Source organism: Acartia tonsa, chromosome 12 (genome assembly GCF_053477335.1).
Source record: "Acartia tonsa isolate MP-2025a chromosome 12, ASM5347733v1, whole genome shotgun sequence".
Lineage (NCBI taxonomy): Eukaryota > Metazoa > Arthropoda > Copepoda > Calanoida > Acartiidae > Acartia > Acartia tonsa.
Window position 1 is genome coordinate 32,481,873 of NC_137271.1, and position 16,799 is coordinate 32,498,671.

The window sequence follows — 16,799 nt, forward strand, 5'->3', positions numbered from 1 at the left end:
AGTATATTCTTGAAACTATCATTTATGAAGTCCATAACCTTTTGTCTTTGATGTAAGGTTGTAACCCTTCTTTCAAGATTACCAAAAACATAATATCTGTATCTTAGCCTTTGTTTTTTAACCTGCTTTTAATGACTTTGGTTGGTTGATGCATGTTTGAAAAGAAAACCATCTAAAATAGATATAACAAACTTGAGGTTCAAACCTAATGAAAGATAGGTAGGTCTATGAATTTTTTCAGTTATTGATTCTTTTTGACCTAATGTAGCAAATCAAGAACTCTTCTTCTAACACCAATCAGACAACCAACTCTTCGATTGCACAACCATTGTTTGTAGGGGATAGAAGAAAGTGTCATGTGTGACATTTTAAAAATAAGTCTAAAAAGGATTAGGGAAGAAATGGGAAAGGAAACCCCTATAAAAAAGATGGCAATTAGGCATATTTTTAAGACGTCACACACAACACTTTTTGCTGTCCCGATTTTAGGAGTAAGCATGTCAATGACTTGCTCTGTGATCAACCAAGGTTTTCACAGCAACTTTTGATAAAAGGCAGCTTACATGATCTTAATGTGTTACATTGAATATGATACTAAAACAGGATCAATTCCATGTCAAATTTAACTCTTCATCTCTATGTTCTAATAGCTCTAACACATGTTATAAATCATATTTATGCAACAACCTTTTCAATGCCTCATTTAGATTATTTATTCACTCTAAAGTGAAGGTACAGGTACAGTTTGATACACATGTAGCTTTATGAGTATTGGGAGGGTTTGTTTACAGTATTATACATGAATATATAATTGTGTTTTGTGAAATGTAGACCTTTTGTAAATAAATGATTAATGAAAAGTTTTTGATTAATTGTGTGAAAAAATCTGTTTTGTACATTAAAAGAGAATTTATAATTTTTTTTGTAACTATCATAATTTTTTCAGTGGAAATTGGTATTAAGAGTCAAGTCTTACATGATACTTTGGTTATTTTGCATTTTAATAGCAAAAAGATAAAAACATCTTTACAAACAGATCAAAATGAAGTTATCTTTATGAAACATTTATATCTTAAAGTACCATTGCCTTTCCAATACTTAGTAATCCATTCATAAACACAACTTAATATTAACCTTTAAAGCAAAAGGTACATGTGTATAAATTTTTGACTAATGGAAAACCAAAATAATTAATTTATGTAAATAAATCAACAAATGTCTACAAATAAAACATTTAAGAAAATGATTACATTAATAATTATCTTCATGGTAAAATGCTCGTTTACTATTAATTTAAATTATAAAGTCCACCTCAATCCAAGAAAAACCATTTTACTTCAACTTTAATTTAAATAACAGTTGGTTTTAAATCTTTAAACGTCTACATGAATATCTTAAATTATAGAATGTATAAGAAAATGATATTTGTGTCTGAAAATTTATTACTTAAAGAAAAAAGAGACATATCCAGATGCACTATTCCTCCCTTGGTTGAAACGCTCTAGATATTCAACTCTACTATGTTACAACTTCATATAACATGTACTGTCAATCTTATATAAAGTTCTTTTATCCTTTCAATAGGTTTTAAAATTAGGGTTCACAGTAATTCTTATCGATAGTATTAAGAGCATTTTAACTTTATATAATGCTAGCGGCTACGCCTCTAGATGTCTCCAGGGACACTGAAGAAATGGTTTGGGGTGGTGAAAGTTCTTTTTCTTTTAGTATTGAAAAAGGGAATTTTATTTTTTTATAGGAGTCATTTTTCTAACCTGATTTCACTTGGTCGAGTGAAGATACCTTCCCCCAAAATAGGTAAAAACCTTCCTTTAGCCCATGAAAAGCTTAACTGTAAAAGATAACACTATCGGATCAGAGGTAAGCGAGATGCTTTGCTACAGGCAAAAATGCTTACTATTTATGTAATTGAGGGATAATAAGGATTAAAAATATACCAAAGAAAAGTACCTTTCATACAGTCATATTTCAAAAGAAAACACTGTCTTTTTCACATCATTTTCGCAACAATAGATAACAATAATTAGATTGAACTAACAATCACATGATATTGTTAAAAAATCTTCTAATTCTAAATCTCATTGGTTTAAACACTTTTTTTGTCACATTTTTCTTTCAGGAATATTTAAAGTCCAATTTTTTTCTTACTTTTCCACCACCCAAACTAATAATACATAGCTAAAAATGAACAAAAGTAATAATTTTTACTGGCAAAAATCTTCCTAAACTTGTCGACACTCTAAAAAAACTCTATTTTTCTTTTAACATAAAATTTGAAATGCTATGCTAAAGTCTAAACTGCCATAATGTTATACATAATGCATGTATTACTCATTGTAATATGCTTGATATGCCATGGGTAGGGGCTCTGCATTGCGACTGAATAATGCTGCTGCCCATCTTTATACACTCCATATGTACCACTGACAAAATATTACATAGATTCAAAGAGGTTTCATGACAAACGCAGGAGTGACCAACGTCGGAGTAAACAAACGCAGGAGTGTCAAAATATTAAGTTAATTAAGTATTTCTATACAGGTTAGGTTATGTTAAGATATGAATTTAAAAATAAGCAACCCACAGGGGTTAGACATTTAAAAAACTAAAAAGAATGTTTTAAAAAGGTTAGGTTAGGTTACGTGTCCACATCGACGTTTGTCCACTCTGACGTTTGACACTCCTACATTTGTCCTAGGACCTTCTAAGATAATTTTAAATCATCTTACCCTTACAGATCGGGCCCCAATTCGCACCTTAATAGATCATAAATATGTACTCATTAAAAATAAACACCTAATTGTAACTAAATGTTTAATTTTAGTTTAAACATTTTTTATTATTTTGGTGGAGGTTCTTTTTTCTAGAGGTGATTATCTTGGGAGAGTGATGGTACCCTTGCCCAAAAAACTATGAGAAGCTACATTGTAAAGGAGAAACCTATCGGTTTAGAGGTTAACGAGATACTTTGAACAGAAAGACACACAGACAGATATCCTGTTACTTTTATATAATATCAATTTGTAACCATTTTCTAAAATTTGTGCAATGATTCGTTTTAAGCATTATAGATCATACATGACAAGGAAACAAAACAGTTAAAGAATAGCTATGCATCCGAAACGGCTCTAGAAAAAAAGACGCATTTTGTCATAAGAATGTGATAATAAATAATTAAAGAGAACCCTTTCTGATCTATAACTTATATACATATCATAGATCTATGATAGTATTGCATATGAGTATATTTCTATTCACTTAAGTTGCTGCTATTCTAATTAAGAGTTACATGAATAGTTCCCTACTCTAAATTCCTTTTCAAAATCTTTAAAAATCATAATTAATCAAAACTTATCTTCTATTTAAATTTTCATTCAAGAATGCAATGTTCTATTGTATTCTCCAAATTAATGACACATCTATAGTATAGATGTACATACAGATAACTACCTGCCCCCCTTTTACAAGGACCTTTTTCATCTGCTAGCAAATTGTTTTATGCTACTTGGCTGTGTTAATTTTTCTGACACAATTGTTTAATTTTCAAAGACCCATTTGAGAAACAGTACAAGTTCGTGGGATCGGGACACACAGTTATTTATCCAATTACCCCTCTAGTGTTTTACTCTAAAAAGTTAATGATCCTCCACGCAACCTCCCCCATTAATTACTCAGCCTGGCTTTAGTAAACTGTAATTGAAACATAACCCCTACTCTGTGACTCTATCTTAGAAATTATTAATGTAAGAACAGATTTCATGATATACTGAATACTTCTTAAAACTTGTGTATACAGCGCAGCTACTCTATAATATATATCTATAAGAGAACCTAGAAATCACATAAGAGAAAGTAATAAAAATTTATCTTTATTACAAAGTAGTTTGATGTCTGCCCGTCTGCCCGTCTGTCTGTCTGTCCGTCTGCAGCTTAAGATCTCAGTAACCACTGAACCGACTGAGCTCTACTCTTCAGGGAATGTACCTACTAGTATATAATATAGGACAATTATATTATCCATATATAGCGTAGCAATCGTATCAAGCTAACAAACCGATAAAAAGTTAGCAAAATAAGGACGTACGGACCAAATTGCCAAGTTATAGAGTAGCAACTTTAGTATTAAAAATATGAATTTAATGAAATGACATTACAAAAATAACTTTACATCGCTATGACATTTAAAACAAAAAAATTTCTCTGTGACCTTTTAATTACCTATCAGATTGTTTTTAAGATGAAAATTTACTTTTTCTCTATATTTAGAAACAAAGCTACTCTAAAACTAGACTTATCATACCCTGTGTACGTCTTACCGACAGTCATTCAGTATGGCTTCAAAACCATTTAATATCCGCTGGATTAGAACCGGTTTTAAGCTATACTTAAAAACAATACATCATATCGTATTATATCCAGTTTACTACGAATATAATAATGAACAATCATAATATTAAAACCAGTTTTGCTAGCCTGTGACTTCAGCATCTCAGGGTGAACAAAACTGGATTATTTTTATTATTGTACATTTTTTTATCCACGGAAAGTTGTTTATAATACGATTCGATAAATAACTATTGTAGAAATGTAAAAGAAAAAGTCAAAATATAAGTTCAAATAAAAAAATGGGATTTAAAATTGTTAAAATCCTTTACTCTTATTTCTCATGCTAAGAGAAGGAAAATTGAAGAAATAAAATATTAAACAAAATCGTTTTCAACTTTTACAGTTGAGAAAATTTACCTATGATCATGTGAAATCGATAAAAAATCTTTGTTGAATCTTAAAGAAGTGTATATATGTTTGTATCGAAGGATCTCGATAACCGCTGAACCGATCGGGTTCTCCTTTGCAGGGTAGCTTCTCATAGGACTCAGGAAGCGTTGCAACTATTTTTGGGGAGGGTAACCTCTTAAGAAGAATCGCCCCTAGAAAAATTACCCCAACCCAAAAAAATCAACTTTAAAATGACTAAAATTGAAAATGGGGGGGGGGGGTTAATTCAGATCTACTTTTTCTTTTTGAATCTAAATTTTAAAAAAATGGGTTATCAAATTCAACTCCCCCTCTTCAAGTGCCCTTAGAGGCCTCTAGGGCCTTAGCAGATAGTACATAATATTTGAATAGTCTATTTCGAACTTTTTCTTTAAGAATCTAATTATGTACTATTAGAACTATTTACACTAGTCTAATAATGATAACTATGAATACGAAATATATGCTTTTATGGTTGATGTCAATAATTTCAGAGAGTTTATAAGGTCTAGTTCTTAAGGAATTTTGCGTTAGGATAGATAACCCTTTAGAAATATCTCCCCCTATCTTTATCATTACTAAATCGTAATCAAAATTTTACTGTATAAAGAAACTAGCGGCTTCGCCCCTAGAGGCCTAGGGGCACTTGATGAGGCGGGAGTTGAATCCCTAAACACATTTTTTAAATTTAATTTTATAAGAGTAAAAAAAAACATTTGTGAGGGGGGGTAATTTTTTTCTATGGGCGATAACTCTTGGGAGGGTGGTGGTACCCTCCCCCGAAATAGTTATAAACCTTCCCGGGACCTATGAGAAGCTACACTGTTAAGGATAACCCGATCGGTTCAGCAGTTAGCGAGATCAAGGACAAACGCAGGAGTCCCATACGCAGGAGTGTCAAAATATTAAAGGGTGAGCAAAAAAATTCGTAGATTTTTAAAATTCAAATTGCGCGGCTTGTGTTAATAGTAGGAAAATGTTACGCATACCATTAGAACCGATAAGAAGTCTATTTTTTGGAAATATAAGAACGATTCTTCTGCTACGCATAGTTAGGGAGATACATGTTAAAATGTCCCAACTGACTTAAAACTTCACTTGCGAGTAAATTTTGGGACATTTTACCACCTAGCTCCTAGATTATTTGTAGCACAGGAACCGTTCTTATATTTCCAAAAAATACAGTTCATAGCGGTTCTAACGGTATGCGTAACATTTTTCTACTATTAACACAAGCCACGCAATTTGAATTTTAAAAATGTACGCGTGTCTTTTTGCAAGAATTATTGTCTAATATTTACTAATATACCCGCAAGTCAAGTTTTAAGTCAGTTGGGACATTTTAACATGTAGCTCCCTAACTATACGTAGCAGAGGAATCGTTCTTATATTTCCAAAAAATAGACTTCTTATCGGTTCTAATGGTATGCCTAACATTTTTCTACTATTAACACAAGCCGCGCAATTTGAATTTTAAAAATCTACGCATTTTTTTTTTGCTCACCCTTTAATTTAATTAAGTATTTCTATACAGATTAGGTTAGGTTAAGATATGAATGTACAAATAAGCCCCCCACAAGAAGGTCTAAAATAGGTTAGGTTAGGTTAAGTGTCCACTCCTGCGTTTGGGACTCCTGCGTTTGTCATAGGACCTCCTTCGGTACAAACAAACATTCTACTTATATTCTAGTTATATTAGTTTAGATTAATATTAAAGGTTTTGGACCTTATCAAGATTTACAAAATTTGCTAATTTAATTACTAAAATGTATGCTATCAATATATTCTTATGCAGTTTTCATCAAATATATACAAAAACATACACACACACACACATACACACACACACACACACACACACACACACCCATACACACACAAACACAAAGAAAGTTTAACATGTATTGCCGCAGTGCTGAAAAGTTTTATCTCCAAAGCTTTTATTCTAATTTGTGCTTTGGCCAAGCAAAATTGTGTATACTCTGTAGGATAGACTGTCACAAAATTGTGTATACTCTGTAGGATAGAATGTCACAAAATTGTGTATACTCTGTAGGATAGACTGTCACAAAAATGTGTATACTCTGTAGGATAGACTGTCACAAAATTGTGTATACTCTGTAGGATAGACTGTCACAAAATTGTGTATACTCTGTAGGATAGACTGTCACAAAATTGTGTATACTCTGTAGGATAGACTGTCACAAAATTGTGTATACTCTGTAGGATAGACTGTCACAAAATTGTATATACTGAACTCTGTAGGATAGACTGTCACAAAATTATGCATACTCTCTAGGATAGACTGTCACAAAATTGTGTATACTCTGTAGAATAGACTGTCACAAAATTGTGTCTTCTCTGTAGGATAGACTGTCACAAAATAGTGTGTACTCTGTAGGATAGACTGTCACAAAATTGTGTATACTCTGTAGGATAGACTGTCACAAAATTGTGTATACTCTGTAGGATAGACTGTCACAAAATTGTGTATACTCTGTAGGATAGACTGTCACAAAATTGTATATACTGAACTCTGTAGGATAGACTGTCACAAAATTATGCATACTCTCTAGGATAGACTGTCACAAAATTGTGTATACTCTGTAGAATAGACTGTCACAAAATTGTGTCTTCTCTGTAGGATAGACTGTCACAAAATAGTGTGTACTCTGTAGGATAGACTGTCACAAAATTGTGTATACTCTGTAGAATAGACTGTCACAAAATTGTGTCTTCTCTGTAGGATAGACTGTCACAAAATAGTGTGTACTCTGTAGGATAGACTGTCACAAAATTGTGTATACTCTGTAGGATAGACTGTCACAAAATTGTGTATACTCTGTAGGATAGACTGTCACACAATTGTGTATACTTTGTAGGATAGACTGTCACAAAATTGTGTATACTTTGTGCAATCTTTTATTAGTGGATTTTAATTTTTTAAACCAGTCTATTTTGTATAAATATCACTAACTCATGTTAAATGATGTTTGCTTTGTATCCTCTAGGAGTTTATTTTGCATCAGTAAACAAACAATTTTAATAAATATTTTTTCAAAAATTGTTTTATGAAGATAATTTATACATTTTTAGGTGGGGGGGGGGGGGAATAATAAATAGAACCGTATAGGTTAAGCAGTTAGTGAGATCCTTTGCTTCAGACAGACAAATAAATACACATCCATCATATTACTTTCAAGGATAAATCCTACCTGTAAGGACATCTGTCCCATTTGTTGGCTCAGGCCTGGATCCTAGAACAGAAAATTATTATTAGCAAGATTGGTTTTAATGAGACCATTGTTTTAGAGGTCCTTCGACCAATACAAACGACAATGAATTAAAAAATAATTGGGTGAAAAAGTATAAACTATATGCAATTATTTTTAAAGCTAAAAAATATTGAATTTTATTCTTTAATTAATATGTCTTAATGCATTATGGACAGATATCCCCAGATAGAAAAGCTAAAAAAATTGGGATTTACAATAATTCATTAGCGTTTTCGTTGTGTGTAATCGGGCAGAAACCGCCATTTCAAATAAAATAATAATCGTAAAAAAGAGTTGAAATTCTTACTATTCTTCTAGCTTTGAAATGAACAATATTGTCCTTGTTCTTAGCATAAACCAATAATTTGTTGTATGATTTGTAGTATTATAAATAATGCCATGATTTATTCAGCAAGCTTTAGACAAACAAGGATGACAAAATACCAAGGAGGGAGGGGACATTGGAATTTGAATTATACTGGTACCAAAAGTTTCATAGCCAAGTTAATTATTTTTTGGCTCAAAAAGTTTGGGTACTTTAATTGAATTTTGAATCCTGATTATTATCATTGGAATGTTCATTGAATATTATCTTATCCCTTCAAATCCCTGCAACGTCCAGAAGTAGCAGAGCGCATAAAATTTTTATTATTTAATAAAAACCTTTCTAAGAAACTTCCGTAATTTTTATAAAGTGTGTTACTTTTTTATATGTTTCATCATTATTTTGCCACAACTCAGTCAAAAATGCTTACAAAACATACCTTTTTCAACCTAAAGTACTCAAATAGTTCCTTTACAAGCCCCATCAATCAGTTTTGAGATATCTCCATATTTCAAGGAAAATTGACAAAAAAGGCAAATTTGGGTGTTACCTTTTTATATGCTCAGATACCATAAAATCAATAAAAAAATACTTATTTATACTTTTCTCTCATTTTTAAAGTTTGATTCTGTTAAAGTAAATATTCTTGAAGGGATTTATGCATTAATTTATACAGAAACATAATATTGGGTGGAAATAAATTGTATCCAAAAGTATTCCATTTTGAAAATAAGAAATTCAACCAATATTGCCCTAGAGGACAGCTGCTGACCTCTAATGTTCATGGTTTTGTCAAATACATCTTAAAGAAAAAATTTAGCCAAAAAAGTACTTAAAAAAGTATTTTAATGTGTTAGAAAATTAAATTGTTTAACTTCAAATTTGGGGATGCTGACCTTAAAGATGCTCTTACTGGTGGTGATGGTGATCCGTAAGGCATTGAAGTACATGAACATTATGGCAACACAACTATTGATCTATGTTTTGATTTTTATATTCCTAGCAGCCTCCAATCAAGAGAAATTCCTAAATGTTTTTTTTATTCTCAAATTCATAAGGTAAATACTGTGATTTTGAAAAATTCTTGTTATATTTTTTCATTGGAGGCTGCTAGGAATATAAAAATCAGAACATAGATCAATAGTTGTGTTGCCATAATGCTCATGTACTTCAATGCCTTCCGGGTCACCATCACCACCAGTAAGAGCATCTTTAAGGTCAGCATCCCCAAATTTGAAGTTAAACAATTTAGTTTTCTAACACATTAAGATACTTTTTTATGTACTTTTTTGGCTATTTTTTTTCTTTAACATGTACTTGACAAAATCATGAACACTAGAGGTCAGCAGCTGTCCTCTAGGGCAATGGGGGTTGAATTTCTTATTTTCAAAAAAAAATTCTTTTGAAGATCATTTCCACCAAATATTATGTTTCTGTAAAATCAATGCATAAATCCCTTCAAGAATATTTACTTTAACAGAATCAAACTTTAAAAATGAGAGAAAAGTAAAAATAAGTATTTTTTTAATGATTTTATGGTATCTGAGCATATAAAAAGGTAACACCCAAAACTTTTTTAAAAATTTTCCTTGAAATATGGAGATATCTCAAAACTGATTGATGGGGCTTGTAAAGGAAGTATTTGAGCATCTTAGGTCGAAAAAGGTCTATTTTGTAAGGTTTTTTGACTGAGTTGTGGCCAAATATTGATGAAACATATAAAAAAGTAACACACTTTACAGCACATGGACAACATGGACAAACTGAAAAAGATAGTTATGGAGCAACTTAGCTACTAAGAAAAAAGACAACCTCTTGGTAATAAATTATTTAGGCGTACATAAAGGGTATGATTAGCTGCAGGTGCGTGCACAGGGTTTGGTAAAGGGGGTTGGGTAACCCCCTTATGATTTTAAGATCCCCTAACAAAAGATAAATTAATGGAAATCATAGGGGATATGACAATGTACGATAGATTAATGTATACCCTAATTAAATTAATTATGTAAGAGATGGAACTCTGATAAATACTTTGTACCAACTAATCAATATCAAATAAAAGTACCCAAATATTTAAGTTTATAAGCCAACAAATGAGTGAACTAATTTAAATTTTTGTTCAATGTCCTCTCCCTACCTTGGGGCTAAGATAGAGTTAAACCTGAATAATGTAGAGGGGAGTATAAACTTGTAACCCCCTCCCCTCCCCCCCCCCCCTCCAACACACGCCCCTGATTAGCTATTCCGCAGAAGTTTTGTCTCCATAAATATTTAATCAAGTGCTCTCTCTATGAATAAATCAAGTTTCTTTTCTAACAACATGAAAAGTGAAATCATTTCAAATTAAAATTTTAAAATCTCATAGTTGCTTTGCCTATAGTTGAATCGTCACAACAAGGAATTAGGATTTTTTGTCTATAAAGATTTGTGGATGGTAATATTCTTAGTGGATATTTTTTACGGGGGTTAAGTACAGGGATCTAAATGGATAAGACAATGGCCGATGAATTGGTGTATATTCCCAATAATGCTACACTAAATTTACCCTTCAGTAGATTGCATTTAGTGGTTGAAACGTTTGAAAATTAACTTAATAAACCCGCCAATAAGAATTCAATAAACCTTTGGGGACTAGTGTAATAACAGCCTATTGTCCCCTCCCTCCCTGCGTTATGTACCAAATAATTTCCCAAATCTAAAAATAATTAATAATATGCTGCTCTCTACTTTTGGAAAACTTTGTCCTTGTGTATAATCTTTTATTAATTAGCCTGGAATGATTAATATATTGCATAATGCCTTGTTAAGCATCAATGCATAATTTCACATTGTATTATCAACCAGGTGGGCTCTATACACTCACACACACACATACACCTACACGAACATACACTTTCAACACTAAAACACAAACACAAGCAAACTTTGATAAGAGGTAGAATATGCAAATTTAAATCAAAGGTTAATAAATGTCAGGGCTCGGCGGCCGCATGGTTCTAGGATGCCTGACTGCGGATTGTTGAAGATCTGTTCGGCTGCGGACTGTAGACTTAGCGGCGGCTTATAATAAAGAAAAAAGCAACTGAAAATAATAGGTTGGATGCTTTGTATTGTAATTATATTTCTAAATTTTAGCCACCATATACCACAATATTAGTGGCTTATAAACATAAATAGCTGTATATGCAGCTGCGACTGCCAAGCCCTGCTAAATGTAATTTGCAAGCCTCTTGCAAATATGTCAAGGTTCAAGTATACTTTGATCCAGCAGGTACCCAGGGAGTAAGGGATACGACAATGGACGATGCATAATTATACCTTGAATTCTTGTGTAAAATCTTTTAATTTGATAGATGGAATACTTTGGGGTAATGAAAGGTTTGTAGATTAATAAACCAATATTGTCTGCACCCGTTCTTTCCTGCGGAACCCTCTAAAATTTTGTAGGAATTATATCAAAATATAGGATTCTAGGCAGTTTCCGTTATAGTTTATTGTTATGTTTTTATTAATAGACCCCTATCCTTTTATAAATATCATAAAAGTAACAAAAATGGATTTTTGAAAGAGGCATCCTAAAAAAGGGCATCTATTTACACAATAAATGTATAAGTATAGATGTTTAACCCTAGCCCAAACAATTACCTTGCCGAAGTAGTGGGGACCTTATTTGTCTGCTTGCAAATTGCTTTTTTGATCTTTTGTAGCGACTTGGCTTTGTTTATATTTCTGACACTTTTGGCTGATATTCAAATACCCAATTAAAGGTCAGGGTCTCCACACCATGGGTATTGTTACATATATATCGTGCCCCCTCTATTCTTTTACTTTAATGTTTACTAAGATAAATCATAAATGCACTGTACAGAGCAAAAATCAAAGTAGGTAAGTAGATGAAATTGTTAAGGTTTCAGTCTAAAATTTGAACATTTTTACCAAATTTCATTAGGTTGTATTTTTTCACAATTGATGGGATATTGCAGGCTAAATTTTAGTGATACACACTATTTACTTTATATCAAATTCTAGTATTAACCAGAAATAAGGGATAAGTCTTTGACGAAAAAAAAATTTCCAACAATTCTTTTGCCTAAAATTCTGCCTTTGAAAGTTGTTAATTATTAGGGTTTAAAAAGTTGTTTATTTAATCATCATTGACTTCTCCCTCTCTGAGATTTTGCAAAGTTAAAGTAAAAACAAGGATGACAACATCCATAAGTAGCGAAGCTCAAAATTTATTGATAGACAGCAGGAAAAAATAATCTTTTGAGTATGTTAAAAAGACTTAAATGAAATAAATCACGAAACCTTTTAAAAATGTTTAATATCTTTTGAAGCATTAAGCTAAGAAGAAAAACGTAAAATCTAGGAATCGATCTAGCACCCCAACCAATAGCAATTCTTTAATAAACATATGTATAATGTTGAATTAATTAATCCCTAAAAATTACAGCTGTTTATCTTGAACAGGAGTCAAAAAAATCATGAAAACTTGAAAAACTAGGAATCAATCTAGCACCCCATCCAATTATCATATCTTAAAAAAACTTTATAGAAATGTGTAGAATTTTGACTTGATTAATACCTAAAAGTTCCAGCTGTTTATCTTGAACAGGAGTTGAGATAATCATGAAAACTTGAAAAAACTAGGAATCGATCTAGCACCCTAATTAATTTACAAATATTGATTAAACTTAGTAAAATAAGTCGAGAAAATTACAAAAACAAAAAAATCTAGGAATCGATCTAGCACCCCAATTAACAAACAGATGGACAAAACAATTTATAGATTAGATGCGCATATGTAATGGGAATCTGGGAAATTTCAGCTGTCTATCTTGAATAGGAGCCGAGAAAATCACGTTTCCCCCACTTTGTCTCAGACGGACGGACGGACGGACAGACGGACGGACGGACATTTCGAATTATACAGTAGCTTCGCTAATAAAAAATATATCATACTTTTTTATTCAGGGATAGGATATTGATGTCCAGGATGATTTCCTTCATATAATAAGCGCAGCATATAGCATAATAATCAAGTCGAAATACGTTAGTATGTGGATATCAAATATCCTGTGTTTATTAGGTATTTAACGAAGTATTTAAATCAAATATTTGTTCAGGTTTTGTTTCTTTAAAATTTTATGTGTAGTCACTCAAGAATAAGGTATAACCAAGAAGCAAAATAAATCTATAATAATTGGGGGTCAGGTGTAGAGGTCGTTCATTTTAAGATGTGTTGCCCCCCAATGAAAGCTGAAATTACGCATAGATTACGTGATTTAAAAAAATTTATTTCGTTGTTGGTATAAGATCTAGATTTGTAATCATTCATTTGTCCGTTGAAGTTGTCATGTCATCCTTGTTAATCTAAAAATTAGAATATTTGATTGATAATTACAAATTCAAATGATATAATTACATTACCATGAACTTAAACATTAAATTCAATTAGAATTAGAAAACTTTCTTTCTACTAATATTTGATTTTGTAATAAGTCCTAAGGGAGAAGACAATTAACGATAAATTGATGTGTACCCAAATAACGACAAACAAAATTTCCCCTTCTGAAGATTAAAATGATTTTTAAAAAAGTTTGCTTACTGTGGGTTCGTACAGCCCATTCAAGATTTAATAAACCGAATGTGAGATCGTATTTATAAAACTTTGGGTACCAGTATAATTTCCCCAGTAATTATTTAAAAAGAAAACCCAGTGTCAAGAATAAAACTGTGGACAGTCCAGCTATTTACGAGATCTTACTGAATGAATATACAAACGTATATCCAATTTTTAAGTTTATAGATTTCTAAATAAATCCAAATGAATAAAGAAGAAAGGTTTGTTTGTCCGTTAAGATCTTGCTAACTACTTATCCATTTATATAGGGAAGCTTTGCAGATGTCTTCGAAAGGGGTTTAGGCTATTTTTATTCCTACCCCCCAGCATGCTAGCCCGGCTTTTAGCGGTTTTGGAAAGTAATTTTAATAGCTATATTATTAAATGCAGCCTAATTTCCTTAGTGGACCAAGATACATTCCATTGACTATTAATTTCAATAATTAATAATAAACTAGATGTTAGCCTATACTCTCTAGAAGTGGGTGGCGGTTGTCAAAAAATAGCTTAAAACCACCCTAAGATATTTAAAAAGCTTAAAACCAATCCAGACCTAAAACTTCTGTAATCTTTAGTTTCAGACAAAAAACTTACTAAGGATAATCAAGTAAATAAACAACTGTGGAACGCTAGGCTATTTTAAGAAAGACAAAATATAGTTTTATGTAGATATAACAACAGCACTAAAATCTAACAGAGTGTTGTGGCACTCACATTATGCTGGAACAACAATGAAATACTCCAAGAAGCTTAGTTTCTATTGTATGTAGTCTTTGAATGGCACTCACTTTAAACCTTTTGTTTGAAGGGTCAAAAAGGGGTTAATTTATTACAAGTTAAAATTGAAAGAAAAAGGCATTAAACCATTTTAAGTTGCCAAATTTCAACAATTTTAATGTATTCTTGATAACTTGTAATATTTTTTTTCTATTTATGACTAAAGGTAGGTATATGTTATAGTTATAAACCTAAATATAAAGTACTAATAAATAAAGGGGGTAATTTTTTTCGCGCATTGTCCGTAAAGTTGCGTGTAACCGGTTAGTCAAATGCGCTTATTAAGTCAAACTGTTATTAAATGATGACCTTTTTTAAAATATGTATACATTTCAAAATAATAAAAATCATTACAATTGAATTTAAAAATGCTTTTAGGTAGGCATTAAAGGAAAAAAGATATACTTTACAGGATCTAAAGGGATAAGACAATGGCTTAAAAATCAATGTACATCCAGTTGATTCATATAAATTTGTAGATTAAAATTGTGTATATTTTAACTAAAAAATTGTAAACAATTGGAAAAATCCCCAAACGCCTCCTTTCTTTGTAAGAGTTGAAATTGCATGGAGTTGCACACAGTATTATAAGAAAACAAAAGGCACAACTAACACTAGAATACCATTGCACACCAGGGAGGGAGAGGATAATTGCATGGAGTTGCACACAGTATTATAAGAAAACAAAAGGCACAACTAACACTAGAATACCATTGCACGCCAGGGAGGGAGTGGATACTGGTAACCAAAATTACAGTATTATAAGAAAACAAAAGCCACAACTAACACTAGAATACCATTGCACGCCAGGGAGGGTGGGGATACTGGTAACCAAAATTGCATGGAGTTGCACACAGTATTATATGAAAACAAAAGGCACAACTAACACTAGAATACCATTGCACACCAGGAGGGAGGGGATACAGGTGACCAAAATTGCATGGAGTTGCACACAGAATTATATGAAAACAAAAACCACAACTAACACTAGAATACCATTGCACGCCAGGGAGGGAGGGGATACTGGTAACCAAAATTGCATGGAGTTGCACACAGTATTATATGAAAACAAAAGGCACAACTAACACTAAAATATCATTGCACGCCAGGGAGGGAGAGGATAATTGCATGGAGTTGCGCACACAGAATTATATGAAAACAAAAGGCACAACTAACACTAAAATACCATTGCATACCAGGGAGGGAGGGAGGGGACATTGGAATGTAAATTACACTTGTACCCAAAGATTTAAAGTTTTTCGTTGACTCAAAAAAATTGGATGCTTTTATCTTAATTTGATTGGTAAGATCAAAACTAGTAATTTACAAAGTTTTTGACAATAAATTTCAACAACAGAAGGATTAAATTGGTAAAATTTATTGTTCTTTGTCATATTACTTATTATATATACATTGCACACATCTACACATACATCTCGAAAATATATATATTGAAAGACAAAAAAGAACTATTAATTTAAACAAAAAAAAATTTGATATTCTTATTTTTTAAGGAACTTATAACAAGCTTAAGACAATTTTGACGAAAAACAACAGTAAATGGTTGTATAGTAAGAATCACCTTTTTATTTACTTCCTTTAACGAAATGACAAACAGCCACTTTAGTTTTAGAGAAGATTCGCAAGTAAAAATACCTTTCATATTACTCATTTAGTGCATTTTTATGATTCTAAACAATTCACTCATCAATAGATATATAATACGTAGATATATTGACAGAGGAAAATTTTTCGTCAACTTAAGTTGCTTATATGGGCCTCTTTTATTGGCCAGTTTAATCATTCAGTATGAGGGAAGGAGATAGAGTAAAAGGGGTTGGATTGTTTTAGCCAGCTAAAAGTACCACTTTATTAGAGTACATGAAAATCTGGTCCATCATAATTTATGTATTGATTCTCTGTAAATCTACTAAAGGATACTTGTGGATGTGTATCAATTTATATTCAATTGTCCTAACCCTTAAGATCACTGTTCAAAAGAAAATACACTCTACTCATTGCT

At 31.8% G+C, this 16,799-nt stretch overlaps 1 protein-coding gene across 1 annotated transcript in view; it reads right to left on the reverse strand.

The window, feature by feature from the left end:
• The window catches only part of PAPLA1 (Phosphatidic Acid Phospholipase A1), a 256,678-nt gene that overhangs the window by 151,110 nt on the left and 88,769 nt on the right, over window positions 1-16,799 (reverse strand). Inside the window, exon 4 of the mRNA XM_080178180.1 lies at window positions 7,992-8,033. Coding sequence (XP_080034306.1) covers window positions 7,992-8,033 — 42 coding nt within the window. The remainder of the gene's footprint in view (window positions 1-7,991; window positions 8,034-16,799) is intronic.